Source organism: Carettochelys insculpta, chromosome 1 (genome assembly GCF_033958435.1).
Source record: "Carettochelys insculpta isolate YL-2023 chromosome 1, ASM3395843v1, whole genome shotgun sequence".
Taxonomy (NCBI): domain Eukaryota; kingdom Metazoa; phylum Chordata; order Testudines; family Carettochelyidae; genus Carettochelys; species Carettochelys insculpta.
The window spans coordinates 151,292,861-151,311,308 of NC_134137.1; the positions used below are offsets into that span (position 1 = coordinate 151,292,861).

Consider the following 18,448-nt stretch of genomic DNA (forward strand, 5'->3'; position numbering starts at 1 on the left):
AAGAAGTCCTCTGAGGTTGTTGGGCAGACAAGTTGATATTTTCAGTCCCTCACAAGCCAATGCCTGTTTAAAAAGTACCTTTTTTAAAATATAGCATTTGAATTTACCTAGTGGACACATTCAGTAATCTTAGTTTTTGGCACTGACATGCAGTAAACTAATAATCAGTGTTGTGAGACAGTGAAGATAAAGTATATTACAGTGACACAGCATAATCTAGTATCAGAGAGGTGGCTGTGTTAGTCTGTAACTGCAAAAACAACAAGAAGTCCTGGCACACCTTGTAGGCTAACAAAACAGGTTTTTCCCCACAAATGCTTATGCTCCAAAATATCTGTTCATCTACAAGGTGCCATAATCTAGTAGTTAGTGGGTGATTGGGGTGGTGGGTTCTGTTCTCCATGCTGATGCAGATTCAATGGGTGAATTTGAGCGGTTGCTTGACTTTGTTGTGCCCTGGTTTTGCCATTTGAAAGTGAAAATGATCACGAGCCTTGACTCTTAAATAGCTAACATAGATTTAGCATGGGGTGGGAACCTTTTGGGGTTGGGGGGCCACTGACCCATAGGAATGAGTCAGGAGCCACACACAAGTGAGAAGCAAAAACATCCCCATCTCACTGACCTGCCTCCATGCCTGTATGAAGAGACCCACCACCCTAAAACCTCATAGATGTGCCACCCAACTGAGAAGCAGAAAAAAGGACATTCAACGCACTACCCTCAAGCTCCACCCCCCAGAGGCTACAGGGACTGGGGCTAGTAGATTTTTGTGGGCCAGCCCCAAGCTCTGGAGTAGAGCCAGAAATGAGGGATGCCATGCACAAGAAGGGGTTGCTGGGGAATGGGCTGGGTTGAAGATGTGGGGTCTGTGTACGAGGTAGGATGTGGGGTGAACTTGGACTGCCTGGTCTGGGTGAGAGGTAGAGTGCAGGAGTGGGCTGGGGGGGTCTGGAAGGGAGTGCAGAAGATGGGTGAGGTGGGAGGGAAGGTGCAGGAATGGGATGAGGGTGCAAGAGTGGGGGCAGAGGCGTGGCATCTGGGAAGGTGGGCACCTACCTGACACACATGGGGATGGGGCACACATGGCTTCATGAGACTGTGTGCTGTGGGAAAATGCCCCCCCTCCCCCGCACCACTGGCAGTGGCTGTGATTCATAGAATCATAAAACACTAGAACTGGAAGGGACCTTGAGAGGTCATCCAGTCCAGTCCCCTGTCTTCACAGTGGCATTTCTCCCATCCCAAATCTATTACACATACACATGCACACACGCACACAGCATATATAACACAAAGCTATAACAAAACAAAACAGTAGTCATGCAGCACTTTAAAGACTAAAAAATGATTTAGTAGATGATGAGCTTTTGTGGGACAGACCCACAAGTAGTTTTTGAAGTGCTACAGGACTGCTGTTTGACTTTGTTAGAATACAGATTAACATGGCTACCTCTCTGTTACTATTCACGAGGGTATAATGTATAGATAATGATACAGTCCTTGGATTTCTCTATAAAGCCCTGCGAGAGCTACAGCAGAAAAGCACTACAGAAATGCTGAGTGGTTGGGTTATGTAGAAGAAGACTGAAGAATAATGATCCATGTCACTGGGTGCGGGGGAGACATGACATGACTCCTTCAGAACCACCCTTTCTGGCATTAACCTAGTATAATGCCTAGCTTGTTGTTTCAGATAAACTGCATATAACAGTGAGTAAATGTCTGATTTTCTTGGTTTTGATTCTATAGCTGTCTCTAACTTGGACGCAGAGAGTAAACTGAGTGTGTACTACCGAGCACCTTGGCATCAGCAAAGAAATATTTTCCTCCCCTCAACCAGACCGCCCTGTGTGGAGGAGCTACATCACCACGCCAAACAGAACCTGCGGGCCTTGCGTAGAGGTAACCTCTTCCACAATCTTCACTCACTTTGCCCAAGCTGTGGGCATGATCCAGAACCCACTGAAGTCAATGGAAAGATTCCCAATTGCTAGGCTTGGATGAAGCCGTTAGTGATTAAAGCAGTGCTAAGCAGGGTTTGCCCCTTGCTGTGCTTCTTTCTTATCTAGAAAAATCTAAAAGCTTTTATTTTTTAAAGTTTTCTTTCTGTTTTTTTAACCTTAGAAATATTAGGATCGTCATGCATGTATTCCAGGGGTGTTCTTGTGATCATGTACTGGTCTCTCAGAGCTGTGTACTGTGAGCTCTCACTCTTAAGCTCAATGGATGGAAATGTTGCATTTTAACAAAGACATCTTTTCTCCCAAGTGTTAAATGGTTGCAAAATAGAAAAAAATCTGATGTTTTAGTAAACGGACAGACTGAATTCCTTTCCTTTGCAATTGTTCAGCATTAAGTGTCTTCACTGGAAGGCAATTGGAAAGAAGTGAAATGTATTGTTTACATTAGTCTTCTCTGTAGAAGATACGAAGGAGAAATCCCACACCTGAGCCCTTCCTTTTAGGCAACAAATCTGAGGAACTGTAGAGGTGGTTTTGGAGCAAACTGATGAATTAAACAGTAATTGATTAATTAAACAGGAACAGATGGAATTTACCCAAGAGTTCTGAAGGAACTCAAATATGAAATTGCAGAGCTATCTACTGTGGTATGTAACGTATTGCTTAAATCAGTACCAGATGACTGGTAGGTACCTAAAGTGAGGCTGATTTTATAAAAGGTTCCAGAGGCAAGCCTGATAATTGCAACCCAGTAAAGCCTAATTTCACTGCCAAGCAAACTGATTGAAACTATCGGAAGGAACAGGACTGTCCAAAACATAAACAATATGATATGTTGGGGAAGAATCTCTACAGCCTTTGTAATTATGTAATCATGCATGACTTCCATTACCTCCATGAAAGACTCTAAGCTTTACTTGTGCAGCATTTCATGATTTTCTGGGACTTCCATGACTTCTACAGCTTCATGGACTGTACACACACACGCCCAGCAGTAGTAATGCCCCAGAAATACCACACGTACCTCTCCAGAGGAGCAGCAATAACAGTGGGACCCAGGGCCACCCGTGCCCAGAGTGGCCTCAGGGCTCTTGAGTGACCTCCAGAGCATTGCCCCTCCCTAGAGCAGCAGTGTCCACTGGAATACACCCTTCTCCCAGCACTTAAGATTTAGTTAGGGGTATTTTAAGTGAACATCATGAACAGGTGACTGTCTGACTTTTCATTTATTACTCATGACTTGTCCATGACTTTTACTAATGCAAGTGATCCGTCCATGATTTTTACTAGAAGAGCCCATGGCTACATCATAGCCTTCTGCATGAGTGTATTAGAATTGGTTGAGAGTATCAATAAATGTACAGACACAGGTGATCCAATTGGTGTAGTTATTTGGACTTTCAGAAGCCTTGGACAAGGTCCCCCAGCAAGGACTCTTAGCCAAAGTAAGCAGCCATGGGATAAAGGGGAAGGTCTTCTCGGTGTTCAGTAGCTGGGAAAGAGGAAAGAAACAAAGGATAGGAATAAATTGCCAGCTTCCACGATGAAAGAGGCAAAGCAGGGGCTCCAAAGATCTCTACTGGGACCAGTACTGTTCATCACATTCAATAATGATCTGGAAAAGCGGGTAAACAGTCAGGTGGCAAAGTTTGCAGATGATACTAAGTTATTTAAGACAGTTAATTCCAAAGCAGACTACAAAGAGTTACAAAACTGGGTGACTGGGCAAAAATATGACATGAAATTCAGTGTTGATAAAAGCAAACTAATCCACATTGGAAAACATAATCCCAACTATACATATAAAGTGATGGGGTCTCATTTAGCTGTTAACACTCAGGAGTGTTGGCATCATTGTGGATAGTTTTCTGAAAACATCTACTCAGTTTGCAGCAGCACTCAAAATATGTTAGGAACCATTTAGGAAACAGACTGATAATAAGAATGAAAATATCATAATGCCACTATATTAATCCCTAGAACACTCATATTTTGAATATTGATTACTGTGTCTCAAAAAAGGAAGAAAGGTGAGCAGTAAAATACGGACCAATGATTTCAAAAGTGCGGACTTCGACTCCCTGAGAGAACTGATGGGCAGGATCCCCTGGGAAGCTAATATGAAGGGAAAAGGAGTTCAGGAGAACTGGCAGTATTTTAAAGAGGTCTTACTGAAGGCACAGGAACAAACCATCCCGATGCACAGTCAGAAAAGCAAATATGGTAGGCAACCAGCTTGGCTTACAAGAGAAATCCTTGGCGAGCTTAAACTCAAAAAGGATGAATATAAGTAGAAACTTGGACAGATGACTAAGGAGGAGTATGCCTGGAGAATGCCATGGGGTAATCAGGAAAGTGAAAGCACAATTGGAACTGGAGCTGGGAAGAAATGTGAAGGGCAACAAGAAGGGTTTCTACAGGCATGTTAACAATAAGAGGACTATGAGGGAGGGTGTGGGGCCATTACTGGATGAAGGAGGTAACCTGGTGGCAGATGATGTGGGAAAGGCTGAAGTACTCAATGTTTTTTTGCCTCAGTCTTCATGGACAGGCCAGCTCCCCAACTATGGCACACAGTAATTCAGTATGGGAAGGAGGTGGGCAGCCCTCGGTGGGGAAAGAACAGGTTAAGAGCTGCTGGACACACGCAGATCCATGGGTATGGATTTACTGCATCCAAGGGTACTGAGGGAATTGGCAGATGTCATTGCAGAGCCTTTGGCTATTATCTTTGAAAACTCATGGAGATTGTGAGAGGTCCCAGATGATTGGAAAAAGGCAAATGTTGTGCCCATCTTTGAAAAAGGAAACAATAGACCAGTTAGCCTTACCTCGGTCACTGGAAAAATCGTGGAGGACTTGGAAGTGGGGAAGGTGATCAAGAGTAGTCAACATGGATTCACTTGCCAAGGGCAAGTCGTGCCTAATCAATCTGATTAGCTTCTATGGTGAGGTGACTGGCTCTGTGGACATGGGGAAGTCAATGGGTGATATACCTTTACTTTAGCAAAGCTTTTAATACAGTCTCTCACAACATTCTTGCCCATAAGTTAAGGAGGTATGGATTGGATACATGGGCTGTAAGATGGATAGAAAACTGGCTTGACAGACAGGCCAAATGGGTAATGGTCAGTGGCTCAATCTCTGGTTGGTGCTCAGTTCCAAGTGGAGTTCCCCAAGGATTGGTTCTAGGCCCTGCACTGTTCAACATCTTTATTAATGACCTGGATAAGGGGATGGATTGCACCCTCAGCAAATTTGCAGATGACACTAAGCTAGGGGATCAGGTAGATACATTGGAGGTTAGGGATAATGTCCAGACTGACCTAGAAAATTGGAGGATTGTACAAAAAAATTAATTTGATGAGGTTGAACAAGGAGAAGTGCAGAGTTCTGCACTTGGGATGGGAGAATCCCATGCATTTTTACAAGCTGGGGACCAATTGGCTAAGTAGCAGTGCAGCAGCAAAGGGCCTGGAAATTACAATGGATGAGAGGCTGGATATGAGTCAACAGTGTGCCCTTGTAGCCAGGAAGGCTAACGGCATATTGGGGTGCATTAGGAGAAGTATTTCCAGCAGATCTAGAGAAGTTATTATTCCCCTTTATTTGGTACTGGTGAGACCACATCTGGAGTATTGCATCCATTTCTGGGCCTCCCAGTGTACAAAGGATGTGGAAACACTGGAGAGGGTTCAGCAGAAAGCAGCAGAAATGATTAAGAGGCTGGAGCACATGAGCTGTGAGGAGCGGCTGAGAGATTTGGGCTTATTTAGTTTGCAGAAGAGAAGACTGAGGGGCGATTTGATAGCAACCATCAACTTCCTGAAAGGGGGCTCTAAAGAGGATGGAGAGAGACTGTTCTCAATGGTGACAGATGGCAGAACGAGGAGCAATGGTCTGAAGTTATGGAGGGAGAGGTGTAGGCTGGATATTATGAAAAACTATTTCACCAGGAGGGTGGTGAAGCACTGGAATACGTTACCAAGACAGGGGGTGGAATCTCCGTCCCTAGAGGTTTTTAAGTGCTGGGATGACTTAGTTGGGGTTAATCCTGCTTTGGGCAGAGGGCTGGACTAGTTGACCTCTTGAGGTCCCTTCCAGCCCTAGAATTCTATGAAAAATATGGTAGAAATGGAAAAGGAGCGGAGAAGGACAACAAAACAGTTAGGTTTATGGAACAGTTTCATACAAGCAGAGATTAAAAAGGCTACTTAGAAAAGAGACAGCTAAAGGGAACTGTGATAGTGGTCCATAAAATCATTCATGGTGTGGAGAAAGTGAATAGGGAAATGTTTACCCCCCTCTCATAACTCAAGAACTGGGGGTCACCTGACGAAATTAATACGCAGTATGCTTAAAACAAACAAAGGGGAATATTTCTTCATGCACTGCACAGTCAACCTCTGGAACTCATTGCCAGAGGATGTTGTGAAGGCAACAATATTAGTGGTTTCAAAAAAGAACTAGGTTAAGTTCATGGAGGACAGGCACATCAATGGCTATTACCCAAGATGGTCTGAGACATAATCCCATGCTCTGACTTCTCCCTGAACTTCTGTGTGCCAGAAACTGGGCATCGACGACAAGGGATGGAACGCTCAGTAAATTGCCATGTTTTCTTCCTTCCCTCTAAAGCATCTGGCTTTGACCATTGTACGAGGACAAGATACTGGGCTAGATGAAACATGGGTCTGACCCAGTATAGCTGTTTCTTTGTAATTTCTAATAAAAATAATAAGCAGAAGAAACAAACTTTTTTGTGCAACTCACATTTAAAATATTCAGCAGCAGTCTTCTTTAGCTGAAATAGATTTGCATCAACATCAATATTTCTGTTAACCGTTTGTTATTAATGATAATTGATCAAATCTGTGAATCTTATATTAACCAATTAAAAATTACAATTAATTCCACATTTTGACCTCTCTGTAGATTTTAACTCTGCAGCAAACTATGGATGGTATGTATTAACAATACTGCAGAGAGACATTAAAAGGAATTACAATCAGGGTAGCATTAAAATTAGAGCAGAACTTGGATTTTTTTTCCCTTAGTCAGTCAGTAGAGTATAGAAAGTGTCCTTCGATCAGGCTAATCTGCTTCTGCCATCTTGTGGACAGGAGAAATTCTAACAACCAAAGCAGAAAGGCAGTGAAGAGAAATGAGAAATGGTGTTATGGCATTTTTTATTTTTTCTGTATTTTTATACTTTTAAAAATGCATTTATACTCTGAAAAGTGTACCTACAAGTGGTATCATGTAGTTCCATTATTATTCTTTCTTACTTAGGATGGCTATACACAGCAAATATTAACAGACGTTATTTCGAAATACCTAACCTGGCACCACTCTACACAACACAACCATTATTTTGAAATAATTTTGAAATAGCGGTTGGCTTATTTCAAAATTGGTAGACCTCATTCTGGCCATGCTGCACTACCCCTCCCTTTCAGAAGGGGCATATAAATGCAGCCATTCACAAATGGAAATGATGTGCTAATATCAATGTTCAGCACAGCTGGTCAGTTTCCTGGCTCCCAAAGTGGCTAGGAGTAAGAACCAGGTGGTAGCTGACCAGCATATGGCTGGTCAGTTTCCCAGGTCCCTGTAGTGCAGGAGAGCTGGGAACCAGGCTGTCGCTTGGTTCCTGTCTCCCCACCACTTCCAGGACCCGGGAAACTGACCAGCCCTGTTCTGGTCAGTTTTCCGGGTCCCGCAAGCACGGGGCGGGGAGCTGGGAACAAGTGGCAGCCTGGTTCCCATCTCCTCACCGCTGGCAGCAGCCAGGCGCCGCTTCTCCCTGGCTTCCCCCAGCAGTGGCAGTTGTTTGCCCACATGGCTTCCCCCAGCTGGGGGAGCCTGGTGGGCAGACAGCCTCAGAACAGCTTTGAGTTGTGCTTAACTTGCATTAATGCAAGTTAAGTGCAACTCAAAGTCGCATGTTTCAAGGGTTTACTGTACAAGCTCCTTGGGGCACACACTGTGTCTTCCTCTGCACAGTTTACCTGCTACTGCAGAAATAATAATAGTGAGGAAGACCACCAGCCTGATTCATTGCTGGATGATTAAATTTCATTGTTTTATATCTATTTAAATCTCAATGAAGATATTTTGTTTAATCCATCAATAAGAAAAACTGACTTCTGGTTTCTCCTTTTCGAAAATAGAACGAAACCGAGGTGATAAGAGAGAGCAGAAAGTCCCAGGGCCCATCTCAGTGGTGACTCCCCCATTTCTTCCCTTCCCAGCAATCTACAATCAGAAGAGGAAAGAGATAAAAGACCGGCACTTGCTAACAGTAAGCTTTTCCTGAACGCTAAAGTTGCATATTATTATTGGACCTAATAACAATGCTGTTCATCATGATTGTTATCATCATGTTTAATAATTGCCCTATGGCAGTGTTAGCCAAACTTAAAACATTCATGTATCTATTTCAGGACTTCAACCTTATTGGCAGACCCCCTCTCCCAGTGTTGGCTCAGTGTTGATCTCATGATTTTTAGTAATTTATTTTCTGACCCAAACCCCTTGAAATCCTTTTGCATACTTCTGATGTTAGACGTACCATGCTTTGGGAAACGCTGCCCTATGGATTTGTGTGGTTACAATACAGGTGGCCTTGGTCTCTGCCTGATTAGTAATAAAACACAGAGTAGTTTTCAGTAAAGCTATTATGAGCTGCATTTGGGAGCTTGCTTTAGGAGATGGATAGACAGTTGAGATTTTATTCCTCCTAGAGAGGTGCCACAATACCTTCATATGCCATTCTTAACTAACACCTAAGCAAAGTGTGATACTTCCAAAAGGGAATTTACTGTTTGTAATTTGAGTCTTGGAAGGTACCATTGTCAAGAACCACAAATTCTAGAATTTCAAGTAATGATTAGAGATAGCAGTATCACAGTTACACACCTGGGTCCTGAGTACACATCCATCTAAAACCAGTTGTTTTTATTACTAATGGACTCTGCTGTACCATTGTACAGTACTATACATTCAGATACTATGTTGTGTTTATTGAATGACTAACTGAACGGCCAAACACGTAAAAATAGTATTACTCACCCGAAATCAGGCTTAATAGTAGTTAAGTAATATGTACAACTTAATGCCTTGTCTATACTACTGTGGGCCATTGACCTAAGTTACATACCTTCAGCTACATGATTAACTGAGCTGAAGCCTAAGTATTTAGGTCTAGTTACCGTGCTGTCTTCACAGCAGTAAGTTGACAGTTGGTGCTTTCCTGTCAACTGAGCTTACTCATCTCATTCCGATGGGGTATCAGAGTCAATGGGAGAGTGCTTGCTAGTCCATTTATCGGCCCTGCTGAATCAATTGCTGCCCATCGATCCATCCTGTAATGAAGGTATGCCCTTATATTGGCATCAGCACAGGGATGAATTTCACCGTTTTGTAATATGTGCACAGTACGTAGCTCTGCATCTAGATACTCTGGCTGTGTCTGAATAAGTGCATAGCTAGGTAGTGTGCACTCACACACTTAGTTTATGAATAAATAAATGAATAATTATGTATAGCAATGGGAAAGGGATCTGAGGGTAATGTATGCTTCCAGTTAGTTATGCAACTTAGTGCAGTGGTAAAATGTGCAGCCAGATTTAACAAACTTGTGAAGGATTTTGTTTCTTTTTGGAAAACGTCAGTTGCATTCTAAGTTCAATTTATTTTATTTTTTAACTAAATGGACATTTTAGGTGCCTAATTTCAAAGAAGCACCGTCGTAGAGATGAGTCTTATGTGCTTGAACAAGGATGGGAGTCTTGTGACTCAGCTAAGAAAAGACATTCTGGGATTAGGGACCAAGTAGAAGAAAAGGAGAAGGAGAAATAGATGAATGGTGGTAGCATAGGCAGAAAAAGGGTCAATGAGCGGCAAGGGGGGAAGCATTCCAAGATGACCCCAGGTTATGGCTCTGAACTGATTTAGTATAATCATTCTGAAAGTATATTGGACATAAAGCTTCCTTAGCTAGTATCAGATGAGGAAGAAGCTTGCCTTTGAAATTGTGTGTCCTGTGGTGGAAGAACTGAAACATAGCTGTGTTTGGCAAGTGACTACAGGTTGCATCTACCTTATCTGGCATGCTGAAGACCTGAAAGGTCCTGAACAAAAGTATTTGCAGGATGAGGGGAAGTGTAAGGATTCTGCAAGCAGAGAGGGGCTACCATAGGGCCTTTGCCCTCCCAGCTGTAGGGGCTCTAGTTCTCAGCCCTGTGGCAGCCTCCTGGCCCCTGCTGCCACCAGGCAGGCAGCGACTCCAACACCTGGCCCCTGCTGCTTTGGGGCAGGTGGGAGCTCTGGCTCCCAGTCCCACTGGGGCTCCTGTACAGGCCACTTACTTTCTCATCTGGCAATACCCCTGTTGGACCACAGATTTTGCCAGGAGAGAAAATACTGGATTTGAGAAGTGCAACTTCTAGTAGATTTAACCACTACTTTCACCTGTATAATATGAAATACCCCTCTGAGCTCTGTACTCGCAGACGTTAAGCCACATTAACTGCAGGAATTTGTTGGCTTATCCAGAAGTTCACCTTCTCCCTGTAAGGAGGAGTCATGCCTTGTGTGCATCTGGACTGGATTTTTTTTAGAAACTGCCAGGGCTCAATGTTCCCCTGAGCAGGAGCAAGCAAATGTTACTGGAGCGTTGATCCTGTTGGCCTCTAGTTATGTGGCAATGTCTTGTTTTACAACTAGTTCAAACTCAGGGTGTTCTACAGTGTTCTCCATACTGTTTAGATCACTCCATATTCATGGGGGAGTTGCGAAAGCAGACGATATAGCAAGGCGGTATTGTGTGTGCATGAAAACAGATACTGACTGGCAAACAGTGTTTGACTGAAAATTTGTAAGAGCTACTCAAAAATTGTCTGAACTTCCTCCCCCAAGATAATGGCATCATTATTTTTAAAAAGTTGAAAATACTGTTGAAAATACTTTTTCAGTGTGTTTACAGGTGCTGGAATAAGCTTGTTGACTTCTCTTTGTGTATTTCTAAATGCTTGTGGGAGCTGATGGGTAATGTCTAGTACATTATGCCAATTATTGATTAGGTTGCCCAGCCATTAATTGACAGGAAATTTGGTTAAACCCAACCAGAATTTTCATACATGAAACAGCAGCGTATTCTGTACTACCTTCCATTGCCTGCAAGGAATGTGACAGTGAAAGAAATACATTACTAACTCACTTTAACAAAAAGCCAGTTTCAATGCACCTTTAAAGCTTGAAATTCATGAGGAATTTTAAAAATTTACAGGCCAAACTTTTCAAATTTGGGTACATTAACATACAGTATGTGGCCTGATTTTCAGAAAACGTGGCTGGCAGTAGCTCTCATTGATGTAATTGGAGTTCTTTAAGGTTTTTAAGTTCAAACTGATGTCTTGGCTTTCTTAAACACTGTGGCTATGTCTACACCAGCAAGTTTTTTTGAAGAAGCCCGGGCTTTTTCAAAAAGTCCCACGGAGCATCTATACACAAAATGTGTTCTTTCAATATTAAATTGGAAGAACACAGCACGTTTTCCAGTGGCCCTCTTCTTCTCCCAGATTAGGAAGAGCACCTTTTTCTGAAAGATTATTTTGGAAAACGTGTGCAGATGCCCCGGGGACCCTTTTTTCAAAAGAGCAGTCCTCCATGGCGCTGGATTTTTTGATCAGAAGAATGGGGGTTTGTGTGGATGCTCTCTATCATAAGAGCAGATTTTTTTTTATTCTTTTTTATCTGTTGATGCACTCTTTTGAAAGAAGTTATTTCTGAAGAGATTTTCCACAAGAACTTCTTTCAGAGGATCGCTGTAGTGTAGATGTAGGCTGTGTGGTGTGTGGTAAAGAACAGATAGAACCACAAGTAGTAAATTAAGGATAACATTTTGTAAGGAAAAAAAAAAAACATAATGTTGGATCATCATTTTTTTAGGTGTCCAGGACATGATCTGTTCAAAATTCATCTTACTGTCTAACTTTCCACTAATTAGAAGTGTAAATATATTCTGCCCTTTTTGCCTTTGATGAAAACAAAGACAATTTGGGAAAGACACAGACTTGACAGAGCAAGGCTGTTATTCCTCAGACATGTTCCCATGATAACCCCATGTGTAACACCTCCAACTATAGCCACTGAAAACTGAGATGCTGTGTCACTGTGGCTGCAATTTAAACTTTTGTTTCACATTCTTCAGTCTTTTCTTCTGGTGCCCCACTCAGTCTAGTGAAGCATGAAGCTTCAAAAGTGCGGAGTCTGAGTTCAGAGCCTTGATTCTACAGAGTTGATCTGGAAATCTTGTAAAAGCAAGCTTTCTCACAGTCATCTCTGGCTGTTCAGCTTCAGGAGATAAATACTTTGCAGAAATGAGGGGGGACATTTTCACATATTGAAATACAGAATGACATATACACACACAAAGTTCAGTTTAAGCTTGATTGTAAATACAGTCTGGAAAAAGATTCAAGAGGCTTCTGTTTTCTGAGCATGTGGTTTCCCCAGCCTTCGATAAGATGTCAGCTGGAACAACTAATGAATGGAAATGGCCCACTGGTTTTCTGGTTGCATCTCCCTTCCATTTTAGAAATATTCCCTAATGGAATGTACCCCAGTGCTTTGTATAATGGAATGTACCCCAGTGCTTTGGCCGCCAAAAATGGAATGTACCCCAGTGCTTTGTATAATGGAATGTACCCCAGTGCTTTGTATAAACCAGTTTTAAATGATTCAGTGGGAAAGTCAGTCAAACACACTGAGTTTCACACCGGACATACTAATGGGCTGAAGGATTTTCATTAATTGTGCTGTGCACTTCCAATCCAGAAACAGCATCTACTATTTGTCACTCCACCCCATCCCCCCCACTACTGAATCTGCCGATTGAATATGTAAAGCAGTGTATAAACACATAGTACATACAGTCTGATGTGATAGGATTATTATTATATGTGCTTGGTTAGAACACCATGGCTGTATCCACACTACAAAAATAACTTTGAAGTTGCTTACTGGTAAACAACTTCAAAGTTGAGCAACTACAAACACCCTACTCCATTCCTGGGAATGGAGTAAGGAATTCAAAGTTAACTTTGAAGTAAGGGAAAATGTGTGTAGACTCTCTGCTGGCTACTTCCAAGTAGCACCTAACTTTGAAGTTAGTTCCTAGTATAGACACAGCTCATGTGTGGTATTACTTCTGTCAGAAAACAAATCTTATTTTTGTATTTATCTTGTCAAAACACAGAAGCCTTACATTAATCATTAAAGGATTGTCAACATCTTAACGATCACACTTGTGATGTTCCAAACTAAAATAAACACCCACAAGCAGACAAAACAAAAACTAGTGGAAAGTAAAACATATGGAGATGTGAATTGTGGGAGTAGGCAGGCAAGCAAGACAGTGTTGTATAGCAGAAAAGGGGGAGAAAATCGCATACTAAGAGCTATTTTGATTTCCTTTTACCAGTATTGCTTGGCTACATGAAAAAGATACCATGTACTTACAGAATATTAATCTCTAAATACAGCACACAACTATTTGCTCAAACCACTGGAAATAGTGTGATATTTTACTAACACTTCTTTCAGTAATTTTGTTATGGCTACATAAGACAAATTATCCATTCTTCTTAAAATTCTGGTATGAGGGAGAATAACATTATTAACGCATACACGTGCTTTGCAGTTCCAAAGGACTCTACAAAAGTGAGTTAATTCATCCTTGGCACCTGTTGCCTGTGAGGTAGAGAAGTAGTAATCCTTCCATTTTACAAATGCACAACCTAAGACAGGGCAGTTAAGTCCCCAGGACAAAGTCAGTGCTAAAGACAGAATTAGCACGTCAAGATCCTGGTTTTAGCACTGAGTTAAAACTGCTAGTTCACACTTCTCCTAGTCTGTTTCTACACCTGGTACTTTTTCTGGAAGAAGATCTTCTGGAAGAGTGCTTCTACACATCAAATAGGACCTCGAAAGAGCCACCCCTTCTTCCAGAAGAGTGCATCTACACATGCAATGGTGCTCTTCCGGAATAACAGGACAGGAAACAGCACGGATGGGGTCGCACAGCCAGGGAACCCTTCCGGGGCCACTGGCCACACGGCCCCTTAAAGGGCCCCACCCAAACAGCCCCTCCCTGCAAACGCTGCCGAGGCCAGCCAACTCTGTGCCCAACCAGCCAGACCCAACTCCCTGTCCAGCGCCAGCAGACCAGCAGGCATGGACCCCCAGCAGCCGCAGGACAGCAGGCTTGCCCTCACCCGCATGCTAGCCATCCTCTTGGCCACCCTTCTCAGCCTCCTGTGGAGACAGAGGCCCAGGCCTGTGGGTTCTGAACCCCCACCACCCTTGCTGGGCCCCTTCCAACTGGTCCAGCACATGTGGACCCACGCCACCAGTACAGACTGGTGGAACAGGGTCGTCATGGGGGAGTGGGACAACGACCGCTGGCTGCAGAACCTGCGGATGAAGAAAGAGACCTTCCTCGAGATCTGCAGATGGCTCGCCCCCATGCTACGATGCCGGGATACCTGGATGAGGCCAGCCCTCTCCCCAGAGAAGCGCATGACCATCGCCATCTGGAAATTGGCCACCCCGGACAGCTACCAATCCATTGGGCAGCAGTTCAGGGTGGGCACATCTACCGTCAGGGCCATCATTCTCCAGGTAAGCCCTGACCCAGACCCTGCCCCACCGGGGGGAGGGAGGGAAGGAGGGGGCCGGCAGGCTCAGGGGACCCCAGGCGCCAATTGGGAGGGAGCAGGGCTGGGGGGTGGGCAGGCCTAGCTCAGAAGGGATACTACATGGCTGCTGCTGGAGGGGTCCCTCAGCAGGGAGGGCCCGGTAGGGAGGGAGGGGGTGGAAGGGGAGCAGGGCAGGGACCCCGCTGCATATACCCACGAGTGTGCCCATTCCCCTGCAGGTCGTGAGCGCCATCAACCACGTGCTGGTGCAGCAGCTGGTGAGCATCAGGGACCTGGATGCAGTTGTTGAGGGCTTCGCTGCACTCACATTCCCCCCAGTACTTCGAGGCGATCGACAGAATGCATATCCCCATCAGGGCCCTGGACCACAGTGGCAGCCGATACATCAGCTGCAAGGAGTACCCCTCCATCATGCTCCAGGAGGTGGTGGACGTCTGTGGGAAGTTCACAGACATTTACGTTGGCTGGCCGGGCAGGGCACATGATGTGCAGATCCTGCGGAATTCTGCCCAGTTCCGCAGGATGGAGGCCGGGACAGTCATGCCCCAGCAGGACCGCGCCTTTGGGGACGTCATGATGCCTCTTTGCCTTGTGGGCGACCTAGGCTACCCACTCCAGCCCTGGTTGATGCGCCCATACATGGGCCACCCCACACCCTCCCAGGAGCTGTTTAATGCCTGGCTCACACAGGCCCGGTATCCCATCGAGTGTGCTTTCGGCCATCGGAAGGTGCAGTTCAGGTGTCTGCTCACGTGCCTTGATGTAGCGGTGGAGAATGTCCCACAGGTCATAGCTGCCTGCTGCGCACTTCACAACCTCATCGAGGCACGTGAGGGGACCCTGCCCCAGGGCAGGACGGTGGAGCTGGCCCCCCACTACCAGCAGCCCACTGCGGGCCCCCGACCAGTGGCTTAACTGTGATGGGCTCCAGATCCGGGAGGCGCTTCGGGAGGCATTCAGCTGAGGGGACTACTAATCCCTGCACCCCCTACGCACACCCCCATATGCACACCCCTTAACCCCCCACCCTCCTCCACAGTAATCAGGGACACAGGGGGTGTTGAATGCTACCATATATTTAGCCATGAACCATTACCAATGTGAAAAATGTAAATGGTAAATAATAAAAGTAACAACCAAAACCTGATAGGGAGTGAACTATATACATGGGGGTAAGAGGGCAGGGGAACCTACACCTGGATGGGGACTGGGGCAGGAATGTTGGGGAGCCCTAATCAAGGGATGGGGTGGAAGGCCGCGAGCCCCAGCACATGCGTGGGCGCCCTTCCCACCCCAGGTGCACGATCCCCTGCGTGGCGCTGATGGGGCTGGAAGCACTGGCAGGTAGGGCCGGTCAGTATCCTGTCCAGCCTCAGCAGAGGGGCTGGAGGGGGGGGTGGATTGTGGCTTGGGTGACCTTCCACAGGGCCCACCATGGCCACAAGCCATGCTGCAAAGTCCCTCAGCGCAGCATCAGGCAGGCCTGGGGGCAATAGGGTGGCCAGGGCCTCAGAGTCATGGCTTGGGGGCATGGGAGCAGCTGAGGGGCTAGCAGGGGGGAATGTAGAGGGGGCAGCAGGGAGAGGCTCGGGGGGGGCAATAGCGGGGGCCTCAGGGCACTACGGGGGGCCAATAGTGGGGACCTTCGGGGGGACTGTTGGGGGGCAGCTTGGGGGGCTGGCTTGCTAGGGCCCCGGACACGGTGCAGAGCATCTCTACCATCTCCCCCCAAGTGTCCCACCTCTACTGGAGCTCGGCCTTGTCGACGGCCAGCCATCTTTCGGTGAGGGCATTCTGCTGGTGGAGGGCTGCAGTGTAGGCTGCGACCTCTTCTTCACAGTGGCTGCATCAGGTCCGGCATACCAGTGGCCACAGCGCAGCGGGGGCTGGTGTGGGCCCAGCTGGTGGGCTGCTGGGTCCTCCGGCTGGATGGGGTTGGTGGGCCCTGGGCTCCTCATCCAGCTGCCCCAGCCCTCGGATGGTACTGCTGTTAAGAGAAAGAGGGTGGGGGTAGAGGGGGAAGTCAGTACCACATCTGGGACCTGGGTGGCATGGCCCCAGTCTCCCCAGCTGGTTACCCCCTCCACGGACCCATGGGACAGGCATGTGCCGGGGAGGCCGCCGTGCAGGCTTGCGTGCACTTGCCACGGTGGCCACTGGGGCATGATGGCAGAGCCGGGGTGCTATCCACCATGGCCCACCCTAGCAATGGGCTTGTGGGCTGGGGGCGGGGCATGGCCATGGGGGGTTCGGGATGCAGTTCTGTTGCCCGGAGGGGGCCTCAGCATGCCCAGGGGGCACTCCATGAGAGAGGGAGCTGGGTGCTGCTCGCAGGCAAGGGTGTGCTCTGGGCCCTGCCCGGGGAAGGGCTTTAGGGCTTCAGGGCCCGGGGATGGGGCCCAGGTGTCCCCTTCCCCCCACTATACTTTTCCACTGTGCGCACTTACCCGAGATGGCCTCATATATGTTGGGTGATGCCCAACTGGAGGGGACCTGGCTCCAGGCGGTGGAGGGCACCACAATGACGAGGGACCAGTCTGTGGAGTCCCCATCAGATGGGATGTCCACGGTGGCGGGTCCCTCATCCCCCTCTTCCAGTGCGGCAGGGGGCTCAGTTGCGGCTGTCTCCATGGTGACGCAGGGTGGAGAGGTGTCATCTGCAGCAAGGAGGTCCCGCAGCTCCCGGTAGAAGGGGCAGCTGGCAGGGGCACGGCCAGATCTGCAGGTGCTATCCTGGGCCTCCGTGTACCCCTGCCAGAGCTCCTTCACTTTGCACCTCACTTGTTCTGGTGTCCGGGAGGGGTGGCCATGGGCAGCCAGGCCCTAGGCAAGGCGGGCGAAGGCTAGGGCATTCCTCCGGTGCCCGCTGGTGTCCCGGAGGACATCCTCGTCAGTCCTGGAGCTTTGGTTCAGTCCAGGAGGGGGCCCTTCATTTTGGAGCCCGTTTGGGGTCCTGCCTGCCCTTGTCCGGGTTCCTGGGGCTCTCGTGGGTGGTGCAGGTTACTGGGTGGCTAGCCATCCCTGCGGGTCGGTACTCGCTGGGCGCTGCAGGGCCTTGGGGGAGTGTGGCAGGCAGCTCCACATGTGCTGCCTGTCTCACTCTCAGCTTCCTGCCACGGGGTCTCCGGGTCCTTGCAGCTTTAAAGGCTGCAAGGACCTGGGGACCATAGAGGCTCACTGGGGGTGTCTAGAGCAGCCCTGCTCTCCAGGAGGCTGCTGCCGTGGAGGACAGCTTCTTTCAGAAGAAGCAGTCCGGGAACATCGACACATGCCTTCTTCCAGAAGAAGGTCCGCTTCCTGATTCTGGAATGGAATACAGATTCCGGAAGAGGGGGCATCTTCTTCCAGAAGAAATCCGAAAGAGCGTCTTACATGTGTAGGTGCTCCGCAGATCTTCCGAAAGACGGCACCGTTCTTCCAGAAGATCTTGCCTGTGTAGAAATGGTCCTACAGTTTATTTTCCCGCTATATAGGGTTTTGTTTTCATATTTAAAATTTGTGGAGTCCTGTTATTGAAGAGATATATGTTCATTTTGGTGAAGTAAGCCAATACAAGTCCTATGGAATTTAAGTGGTATTTCACTGACCCTCTGCACTGGAGTCAAGGTCAGCTTTTTTTTTTTAAATTTTATTCATAAGGTATTCCAGAAATGAAGTTTCCAGCATGCCCTCTCTTTTTGACCTGTCCAGTGGTAGAGAAATCAGGAGCTATAAACAATGCTTAATCCCTTTGTTTGCCTTTTTGTTTGTTCTTGCCCT

The 18,448-nt window shown here is 46.7% G+C and overlaps 1 protein-coding gene across 3 annotated transcripts in view; it reads left to right on the top strand.

Moving 5' to 3' along the window:
• NHS (NHS actin remodeling regulator) overlaps positions 1-18,448 on the top strand; it is a 381,037-nt gene that overhangs the window by 339,019 nt on the left and 23,570 nt on the right. For 2 of the 3 annotated variants that reach the window (XM_074993741.1, XM_074993746.1), the window contains exons 2-3: positions 1,753-1,905; positions 8,138-8,268. In XM_074993741.1, coding sequence (XP_074849842.1) covers positions 1,753-1,905; positions 8,138-8,268 — 284 coding nt within the window. The remainder of the gene's footprint in view (positions 1-1,752; positions 1,906-8,137; positions 8,269-18,448) is intronic. The other variant, XM_074993755.1, reaches the window with a different exon arrangement.